We start from the raw sequence: 10929 nt of genomic DNA, 5'->3' as shown, positions 1-10929 counted from the left end.
CATGAGGTTAAGGATGTGTGTGGGTTATTGTCATGTTAAGTCCCTCCAGATCTTGGCATGTGCGTGGGTTATAGTCATGTTAAGTCCGTTGTGATCATGGGACGTGTGTGGGTCATAGTCATGTTAAGTCCGTCGTGATCATGGGATGTGTGTGGATTATAGTCATGTTAAGTTCAACATGAATCATGGGATGTGTGTGGGTTATAGTCATGTTAAGTCCGTCAAGATCATGGGATGTGTGTGGGTTATAGTCATGTTAACTCCGTCGTGATCATGGGATGTGTGTGGGTTATAGTCATGTTAACTCCGTCGTGATCATGGGTTGTGTGTGGGTTATAGTCATGTTAAGGTCATCATGATCATGGGATGTGTGTGGGTTATAGTCATGTTAAGGTCATCATGATTATGGGATGTGTGTGGGTTATAGTCATGTTAACTTCGTCCTGATCATGGGATGTGTGTGGGTTATAGTCATGTTAAGGTCATCATGATTATGGGATGTGTGTGGGTCATAGTCATGTTAAGTTCATCATGATTATGGGATGTGTGTGGGTTATAGTCATGTTAACTCCGTCGTGATCATGGGTTGTGTGTGGGTTATAGTCATGTTAAGGTCATCATGATTATGGGATGTGTGTGAGTCATAGTCATGTTAAGTTCATCATGATTATGGGATGTGTGTGGGTTATAGTCATGTTAACTCCGTCGTGATCATGGGATGTGTGTGGGTTATAGTCATGTTCATCATGATCATGGGATGTGTGGGTTATAGCCATGTTAAGTTCATCATGATTATGGGATGTGTGTGGGTTATAGTCATGTTCATCATGATCATGGGATGTGTGTGGTTTAATAGTCATGTTTAGTCCGTCATGAGTATGGGATGTGTGTGGCTAAAGAAATCACCCTAAAATTCAGCCCAGGGCTAACCAGACCAGGTGGCCAAAATTCCACAACCTGGAGGACTAGAGAAGCTATCCGCACCTCCACACAAAAACAAATAGACATAATTCTGATTGGGGACTTTATAACAGCATGTGAGGATGGCAAAGATGGAAAATCTAACACTTTTTCCATCCATCAGTCAGGGAACTGACAGAGATGTTGCCGACCATTCTGTCTTCACATCCAGATGGTATGAAGATTATTGTCCACACAGGGTCTTTGGATATTCTGAGAAGGAAATCTGGCTCCGAGATCCTGAAGAAAGACTTTTCTCTGCTGTTGGAGAGACTGTGTCAGTTTGGAGCACCATGTTTACATTTCAGGACCCATTCCTACAGCGGGTAAAGGAATTGAACTTTTCAGTCTTGGCCTGAACACATGGTTATCAAACGCATGTATCACCCATGGGATGAAGATCATTGATAACTTCAGTATCTTTTGGAACTGTAAGGAGCGATTCAGACCTGATGGTGTCCATCCAAATCTAACTGGATGCAGATTACTTGGTGCACAGTTGTGTCATGCTGTTGGGACGGCAAACCCAAACACGATGTACAGATAAGAGCGAAGGACACAGTAGAGAAGCAATCAACTCCCAGCTCTCCCCCCTCACCAGACCCTCTTCTCCACATCACCCAAGGTCTTCAAAGGATGTCTCTATCCCGGACCGGACCCCAGCGACCACCATCTACCAAGAAATACAGGGCTCCCCCTCCTCATCCTCCTCTTAGATCATCTGTCCTGGCAGAGCAGGGCACAGGAGGAGGTGCAGGAGGTTCACAGAGCAGCAGAGTTCACAACAAAGATAACATGCCACGATGCGTTCAGGGTCCTTGTTGTAGTTTTGCTACTATGTCACCAAATGTCATGTCAAGTCTTATTTTGAGTTTTGAATAAATCACTTATCATCTGCACCATTCTTCCTCCTGTCCTTAACTGTCTGCGAGTGTGTCCGTACTCTTCCTCCCTCCGGAATCCATTACAGACTTGTGATTGGGCGCATGGTGTGTCCATCAAAACAAAGTCCTGCTCCTCCTCTACAGGAGTCATCTCATCTGGTTCATTACAAAGAATCAGCTGTCATAGCCAACTTATCTGCGAACGACAGATGACTTTTGCTGTAACATGATGTTTACGTACCAGATAAACAACTGGGATTTGGCCAAAATGATCCAAAACCCCAGCCTACTTTGGAATCCTACAACTCTTAGGGCCAGTTGTTTAAACGTAATCCTAGCAGATTTCGATTATTGGATAGGATCAAATCTTGAAATGCATTGTTTAAAACAGAAATCAGGATTGCGAAATCCACTTGACTCACATAATCCAACCTGATTGTTATCCGGATAAAACCCTCAGTTTGGGTTGTTCAAAACTTTTGAGTAGAATCCAGAAAACTTTGATAAAAAAAAAAACAGGATTATCCTGATCCCAACAGAGGGCAGGATTACGAGGCGGATCTCAGAAAGAAACTGCAGTACAACCTAACAGCTGATCAAATAATAGAACTTTTTATTTGGTAAATATGCTTATATTTGTATTTTACACCTGACTTAACCATTCCAGTGATAAAGTAGTTAACATAGGGACAGGCTGCTATTAAGCAGCGTAGTAAAATAAAACGGTTAAAAAAAAGTAAAAATAAAAACATGACATTATCATGTCCCCACGAAATAAACAACCAAACAAATCCAGTAACAAACACAAATAAAATATTCAGTTGTCCTGTTATTCATCGCTGCATGATCAGTAAAGAACCTGTCAAAAAATAAATTTCTAACGATTGCATCCTCACTCCACGTCCCGTCCGTCATTCTGACGGAATGACAGAGGTTGGTCCGGTACCTCAACACGGTGTGTCATTAACACGTCACACAGAGGAAGAATCCGCCTGGTTGCAATGTTATGCAGTACAATACATGCACTTATTATGTTACATGCTCCTGGTGGCTCCACCTGCAAGGCATGCAAACCGTCTCTTCTACCTGCTGTTCTTCACATGGCCGGCAGCAAACACTGATCTACATGCTGGAAATCCAGATTACAAGATCCTGAAAAACAGGATTCTGGATCAGGGGGATCCAATCCTATTTTGCTTTGAACAACCAGGATAAAAGTAAGCCAGATTACGTGATCCGCTGTCTTGAAAAAATGGATTACGAAATCCGGATAGCTTTTATCCGGATTAAACAACTGGCCCTTAGACTTAGACTAAGCCAGACTTAAACCCAGCCATACTTTCACCTAGAAACATCATTCAAAGCTTAAAAAGGTCAAGAAAGATACAATCTTAACTGACTGAAAGGACAACTTTATATCTTTTATGGCTTTGATACAATCGCAGTTTACATTTTAGGAAAAATCAGAAAATTGCCCAAAATCCCTCCGCACTCAATCTGGCCAAGATATTGTTCTGAGAATTTATCTCAAGCATATCTCATGGCCAGAGTTTTCCCTGTATATACATGAATTATACATTATACATGAATTATATATGAAAAAAGGAATTTAAGTCGGCTTCAAATGAACCTTGGATGTGAAAGAGCTGGGACTCAGATTTTAAGCTACGTTGCTTCAAGAGTCAGAAAGTTCAACAGAAAGCTGGAATCTCAGACCAAACTGCAAATCTCATGTGTTTTTAACTTGCCACAGTTTCAATTCTGTTCACATCAGGGTAAAATAAATGACATCCACGCATTCCTCAAACCCTTCAGGCGCTCACAGTTCAAGAATTTTTTACATGACTTTTTGTTTGCAAACGGCGCTTCTATGGGCTCAATATTAAGTCGTTAGATGTTGCAGTTGTAAATGAATGTTTGCACATAATTTCAAAGTCTTCATCTGTAAATCAGCTGGTCGCCCTATAAAAACAACCTGATGAAAAATTCAGGTTTGCACATGTGCAGAAAGGATCTGCATGGTTGTAAAAAGAGTTGTGGAAAAAAAGTTCTTTTGTCAGATCTTCTGCCTGACTGAAAACTGCCTGACTGGGAACTGCCTGACAGGGAACAGCCTGACTGGGAACTGCCTGACTGGGAACAGCCTGACTGGGAACAGCCTGACTGGGAACTGCCTGACTGGGAACAGCCTGACTGGGAACTGCCTGACTGGGAACTGCCTGACTGAAAACTGCCTGACTGGGAACTGTCTGACTGGGAACTGTCTGACTGTATAACAATCATATACACTGAACCTTTTAGCACCACTTTAACGTGGTAACATCAGTATTGGCAAAGATTAACATCATGAACCACATGGTCCTTAGGTTCAGACCCAGCAGCAGCAGCAGGTCCATCATCACGTCCAGATGAGGCTGAACTTCTTCTAAATAATCTCAGCTGACATTAACTTTTATTCTATTCTATGTTCTGCTACAAGCAGGTTAAGATAATCTTGTTATCTTATTTTCCACGTGCTGTATTCATTTTCATACGTTCTCACCACCATCAGCTGATACTTAAGGCCTAAAAAAAAGGCCAAAAGTCAGTTTGACAAGGCACACAGATCTAGAGAAATGATTATTATTGTGAAATTATCTTTATCTTTTCTCAGTGTTCCTTCCTTTGTGTAGCTGAGTTGGTTCCTGTTTTATTTTAAATTTTCTGTTGGTACTTTGAGGACCTATAAGTAAACTTTTTTTTTAGATTTTGTTCCTCCTGTGTGCTGTATTTTATGATTAAACCTACAGAAAATGAGTCAGAATGAGTCTTATGCTTTGCTGCTGTGTATCTAGCAAAATTTTGGTTGGTTCCACCAAATCTCACTCAGCCCTGACTTTATGACTTAATACTGAGCCCATACACTTCGTTGTTCAAGGGGTTCTTTCACTGAGCTCTGAGTCTCTTTCAGAGTGACTCAGCAGGACCAGAATGTCCCTGTCGTCAAAGCAACGCCACCAGGCCAGGTAGTTGTGTGTATGGTTGGAATCATGCACACACCTCTCCAGATACAGTAATATATGGTGATTCAGAAGAACATGATGCTTTTAATGATCAACCCACCGTTTTTATTAATTTATATGTTTATATGGCTATGTCATACCAATCCAGTACGCAGCAGCTGCTTCGTTGTGACATGGCTCCCTTCATTATACATGTGTGAGAGGACAGTAGCTGCATTGGCACACAGAAATTTCTTCAGAAATTTTTCTAGTTGCTGCTAAAATCCTGTTTTCTGTCTGTCAAATGGTCTGATCTTTGCTGGTTTTCACAGAGGAAACTAAAGAAATTGGAAAAAATTATGCTTCTTTGTGACAAAGAGCTGAAAGTTCCAGTTTAAACTGATTCTTTGGTAAGCTGTCTGTTATATGTCGACACAGCTATGCTTCATCCCTTGAGTTTAGAGCAGTCAGAATCTATTAAACAAGTATAATGTTTAAAACTTCGTGAAATGTGAATCTGACGGGGTCCATTTGACCTTTATGAGGATCGTTTGTTAGTTTGAGGTGTTTCAGTGACTCACAGACTCAATCTGGATGACCACAGTGCTTCCCTCCAGCGAATAGTCGTTGATGACCGGCTCCAATCCAACTTTGAACTGCAAGACATCATCAACATGATATTATTTATATTATGTGTTACATTCAGAATCAAACCACCAAATGTTAGTCTGACTAATATTTTACTTTATTTATCAAATGTCACATATCCTAAAAGATGTGTGAAGATGACATGCTGTGTAACTGCTACCATTCCTCCAGATTTTTTTCTAAATTGTGTAGAGCTCCACCCACTAACTAGCTGACCTCACCATGGACCGTACTCAACTTTCATCACTGATCACGTGCCTTACACGTCGGGGCTGGTCATGAATGGCAAAAAGATAAACAAAGCAGATATACTGCTACTGGCTCAGCTACTACACCTAGCTTTCACATAAAAAGCAATAACAGGAATGATAATATTAATTAATAATAATAATAATAATAATGTTAATGATAATAATACTACTACTACTAATAATAATAGCGAAATATATACCCATTCTAAAGAGTGGCAGAAAGACAGGGTGATGGGGTGAAAGATAGACACGGTCTTTACAATTTGCTCTCTACAACATCAGGAGGATCAGACCCTACCCGACTGAACACACGACCCAGCTCCTGGTCCAGGCTCTGGCCATTTCACGCATTGACTACTGCAACTCCTTACTGGCTGGCCTACCTGCATGCTCAGTTAAACCTCTGCAGATGATCCAAAACGCAGCAGCACGTCTGGTCTTCAACCAGCCCAAAAGAGCTCATGTCACTCCGCTGCTAATCGCTCTCCACTGGCTTCCAGTTGCAGCACATCAGATTCAAAGCTCTGCTTCTGGTTTACAAAACAATAACCCAAACGGCTCCGGTCTACCTCCACTCCTTAATCCAGAGCTACACTCCCTCTCCACAGTTACGCTCTGCCAGCGAAAGACGCCTAGTGCTCCCACCACAAGGTGGCGCCACATCAGTAGCTAGACTCTTCTCCTCTGTTGTTCCCCGGTGGTGGAATAATCTACCAAACTCTGCGCGATCCGCAGAGTCCTTATCCACTTTTAAAAGCAAGCTAAAGACTCAGTTGTTTAAGCAGCATTTCAACATTTAGCTTAACTAAATGGGTTAGAAAGATTTGTCCAGCTCTTTGACTCTACCACGTACTGAAGAAGCTGTGTGCACTTATGACCAAGTTGATATTGTGTGATGAAATCGTGATCGTGTATTTAAATAAAATGACTTAAAAAAAAAAAAAAAAAAAAATTATATGAACTGTCTCTAGCACTACATGAAAGCACCTGGGTCCAACTGGACTCAAAGCAGTCTGACTATCACTTAATTATGACGTCCCATCTTGTTTGAATTCATGCTTGTGTTGTTCTTACTCTCAAATATAAGTCGCTTTGGCTAAAAGTGTCTGCTAAATGACTGCAGAATAGACAGGGTGATGAGGTGACAGATAGACAGGGTGATGGGGTGACAGATAGACAGGGTGATGGGGTGAAAGATAGACAGGTCGATGGGGTGATAGATAAACAGGGTTATGCGGTGACAGATAGAATGGGTGATGGGGTGGCAGATAGACAGGGTGAAGGGGTGACGGATAGAGAGGGTGATGGGGTGGCAGATAGACGGGGTGATGAGGTGACAGATAGACAGGGTGATGGGGTGACAGATAGACAGGGTGATGAGTTCACAGATAGACAGGGTCATGAGGTGGCAGATACACAGGTTGATGAGGTAACAGATCGACAGGGTGATGGGATGAAAAATATACAGGGCGATGAGGTGACAGATAGACAGGGTGATGGGGTGGCCGATGGACAGGGTGATGGGGTTGCAGATAGACAGGGTGATGGGGTGACAGATAGACAGGGTGATGGGGTGACAGATAGAGAGGGTGATGGGGTGGCAGATAGACGGTGTGATGAGGTGACAGATGGACAGGGTGAAGGGATGAAGGATAGAGAGGGTGATGAGGTGACAGATCGACAGGGTGATGGGGTGAAAGATATACAGGGCCATGAGGTGACAGATAGACAGGGTGATGGGGTGGCAGATAGATGGGGTGATGAGGTGACAGATAGACAGGGTGATGGGGTGGCCGATGGACAGGGTGATGGGGTTGTAGATAGACAGGGTGATGGGGTGACAGATAGACAGGGTGATGGGATGACAGATAGAGAGGGTGATGGGGTGGCCGATGGACAGGGTGATGGGGTTGTAGATAGACAGGGTGATGGGGTGGCGGATAGACAGTGTGATGAGGTCACAGATAGACAGGGTGATGGGGTGACAGACAGACAGGGTGATGGGGTGACAGATAGACAGGGTGATGGGGTGAAAGATAGACAGGGCGATGAGGTGACAGATAGACAGGGTGATGATGTGACAGATACACAAAGTGATGGGGTAAAAGATAGACAGGGCGATGAGCTGACAGATAGACAGGGTGATCGGGTGACAGATAAACAGGGTCATGAGTTCACAGATAGACAGGGTGATGAGGTCGCAGATAGATAGGGTGATGGGGTGACAGATAGACAGAGTGATGAGGTGGCAGATGCACAGGGTGATGGGGTGGCAGATAGAATGGGTGATGGGGTGGCAGATAGACAGGGTGAAGGGGTGACGGATAGAGAGGGTGATGGGGTGGCAGATAGACGGGGTGATGAGGTGACAGATGGACAGGGTGAAGGGGTGACGGATAGAGAGGGTGATGGGGTTGCAGATAGACGCGGTGATGAGGTGACTGATAGACAGGGTGATGGGGTGACAGATAGACAGGGTGATGAGTTCACAGATAGACAGGGTCATGAGGTGGCAGATACACAGGTTGATAAGGTAACAGATCGACAGGGTGATGGGATGAAAAATAAACAGGGCGATGAGGTGACAGATAGACAGGGTGATGGGGTGGCCGATGGACAGGGTGATGGGGTTGCAGATAGACAGGGTGATGGGGTGACAGATAGACAGGGTGATGGGGTGACAGATAGAGAGGGTGATGGGGTGGCAGATAGATGGTGTGATGAGGTTACAGATGGACAGGGTGAAGGGATGACGGATAGAGAGGGTGATGAGGTGACAGATCGACAGGGTGATGGGGTGAAAGATATACAGGGCCATGAGGTGACAGATAGACAGGGTGATGGAGTGGCAGATAGATGGGGTGATGAGGTGACAGATAGACAGGGTGATGGGGTGGCCGATGGACAGGGTGATGGGGTTGTAGATAGACAGGGTGATGGGGTGACAGATAGACAGGGTGATGGGATGACAGATAGAGAGGGTGATGGGGTGGCCGATGGACAGGGTGATGGGGTTGTAGATAGACAGGGTGATGGGGTGGCGGATAGACAGTGTGATGAGGTCACAGATAGACAGGGTGATGGGGTGACAGATAGATAGGGTGATGGGGTGACAGATAGACAGTGTGATTGGGTGAAAGATAGACAGGGCGATGAGGTGACAGACAGACAGGGTGATGGGGTGGCACATTGATGGGGTGATGAGGTGACTGATAGACAGGGTGATGGGGTTGCAGATAGACAGGGTGATGAGGTGAAAGATAGACAGTGTGATGCGGTGAAAGACAGACAGGGCAATGAGGTGACAGAGAGACAGGGTGATAGGGTTGCAGATGGACAGGGTGATGAGGTGAAAGATAGACAGGGTGATGGGGTGACAGATAGACAGAGTGATGGGGTGAAAGATAGACAGGGCGATGAGGTGACAGATAGACAGGGTGATGAGGTGAAAGATAGACAGGGCGATGAGATGACAGATAGACAGGGTGATCGGGTGACAGATGAACAGGGTCATGAGTTCACAGATAGACAGGGTGATGAGGTCGCATATAGATAGGGTGATTGAGTGACAGATAGACAGGGTAATGAGGTGGCAGATACACAGGGTGATGGGATGGCAGATAGATGGGGTGATGAGGTGACAGATAGACAGGGTGATGGGGTGAAAGATAGACAGGGCGATGAGGTGACAGATAGACAGGGTGATGGGGTGGCAGATTGATGGGGTGATGAGGTGACAGATAGACAGGGTGATGAGGTGACAGATAGACAGAGTGATGGGGTGAAAGATAGACAGGGCGATGAGCTGACAGATAGACAGGGTGATGGGGTGGGAGATTGATGGGGTGATGAGGTGACTGATAGACAGGGTGATGGGGTGGCCGATGGACAGTGTGATGGGGTGGCAGGAAGACAGGGTGATGTGGTGACAGATAGACAGGGTGATGAGGTGACAGATAGACAGTGTGATGGGGTGGCAGGAAGACAGGGTGATGGGGTGACAGATAGACAGGGTGATGAGGTGACAGATAGACAGGGTGATGGGGTGACAGATAGATAGGGTGATGGGGTGACAGATAGACAGTGTGATTGGGTGAAAGATAGACAGGGCGATGAGGTGACAGACAGACAGGGTGATGGGGTGGCAGATTGATGGGGTGATGAGGTGACTGATAGACAGGGTGATGGTGTTGCAGATAGACAGGGTGATGAGGTGAAAGATAGACAGTGTGATGCGGTGAAAGACAGACAGGGCAATGAGGTGACAGAGAGACAGGGTGATAGGGTTGCAGATGGACAGCGTGATGAGGTGAAAAATAGACAGGGTGATGGCGTGACAGATAGACAGAGTGATGGGGTGAAAGATAGACAGGGCGATGAGGTGACAGATAGACAGGGTGATGAGGTGAAAGATAGACAGGGCGATGAGATGACAGATAGACAGGGTGATCGGGTGACAGATGAACAGGGTCATGAGTTCACAGATAGACAGGGTGATGAGGTCGCATATAGATAGGGTGATTGAGTGACAGATAGACAGGGTAATGAGGTGGCAGATACACAGGGTGATGGGATGGCAGATAGATGGGGTGATGAGGTGACAGATAGACAGGGTGATGGGGTGAAAGATAGACAGGGTGATGGGGTGGCAGATTGATGGGGTGATGAGGTGACAGATAGACAGGGTGATGAGGTGACAGATAGACAGAGTGATGGGGTGAAAGATAGACAGGGCGATGAGCTGACAGATAGACAGGGTGATGGGGTGACAGATAGACAGGGTGACGAGTTCACAGATAGACAGGGTGATGAGGTGGCAGAAACACAGGGTGATGAGGTGACAGATAGACAGGGTGATGGGGTCACAGATTGATGGGGTGATCAGGTGACAGATAGGCAGGGTGATGGGGTGGCCGATGTGCAGGGTGATGGGGTTGTAGATAGACAGGGTGATGAGGTGACAGATAGACAGAGTGATGGGGTGAAAGATAGACAGGGCGATGAGGTGACAGATAGACAGGGTGATGAGGTGAAAGATAGACAGGGCGATGAGATCACAGATAGACAGGGTGATGGGATGGCAGATAGATGGGGTGATGAGGTGACAGATAGACAGGGTGATGGGGTGAAAGACAGACAGGGCAATGAGGTGACAGAGAGACAGGGTGATAGGGTTGCAGATGGACAGCGTGATGAGGTGAAAAA

At 45.4% G+C, this 10929-nt stretch overlaps 1 protein-coding gene, 3 long non-coding RNA genes and 1 pseudogene across 6 annotated transcripts in view; 4 read left to right on the top strand and 1 right to left on the bottom strand.

The window, feature by feature from the left end:
* The window catches only part of LOC121649389, a 12242-nt gene extending 8347 nt beyond the window's left edge, over nucleotides 1-3895 (top strand). The window contains exons 2-3 of the long non-coding RNA XR_006012110.1: nucleotides 2520-2521; nucleotides 3798-3895. This is a non-coding gene — a long non-coding RNA (uncharacterized LOC121649389). The remainder of the gene's footprint in view (nucleotides 1-2519; nucleotides 2522-3797) is intronic.
* The window catches only part of LOC121649383, a 543071-nt pseudogene that overhangs the window by 190823 nt on the left and 341319 nt on the right, over nucleotides 1-10929 (top strand).
* The window catches only part of c5 (complement component 5), a 99763-nt gene that overhangs the window by 11079 nt on the left and 77755 nt on the right, over nucleotides 1-10929 (bottom strand). For both annotated transcript variants that reach the window (XM_042000151.1, XM_042000152.1), the window contains exon 36: nucleotides 5407-5481. In XM_042000151.1, the coding sequence (XP_041856085.1) occupies nucleotides 5407-5481 (75 nt within the window). The remainder of the gene's footprint in view (nucleotides 1-5406; nucleotides 5482-10929) is intronic.
* Nucleotides 7599-8334, top strand: LOC121649387. Its single transcript, XR_006012108.1, has 3 exons — nucleotides 7599-7753; nucleotides 7850-7921; nucleotides 8306-8334. It is a non-coding gene; the product is annotated as an uncharacterized LOC121649387 (long non-coding RNA).
* On the top strand, nucleotides 8697-9761 carry LOC121649386. Of its 2 annotated transcripts, XR_006012106.1 has the most exons (4): nucleotides 8697-8857; nucleotides 9026-9169; nucleotides 9458-9625; nucleotides 9746-9761. It is a non-coding gene; the product is annotated as an uncharacterized LOC121649386 (long non-coding RNA). The 2 variants fall into 2 exon arrangements; XR_006012107.1 differs by lacking the exons at nucleotides 9458-9625; nucleotides 9746-9761 and adding an exon at nucleotides 9362-9379.

This window comes from Melanotaenia boesemani, chromosome 11 (genome assembly GCF_017639745.1).
Source record: "Melanotaenia boesemani isolate fMelBoe1 chromosome 11, fMelBoe1.pri, whole genome shotgun sequence".
Taxonomy (NCBI): Eukaryota; Metazoa; Chordata; class Actinopteri; order Atheriniformes; family Melanotaeniidae; genus Melanotaenia; species Melanotaenia boesemani.
Note: the sequence above shows the minus strand (reverse complement) of the source record. Positions and strands in the feature narration are given on the sequence as shown.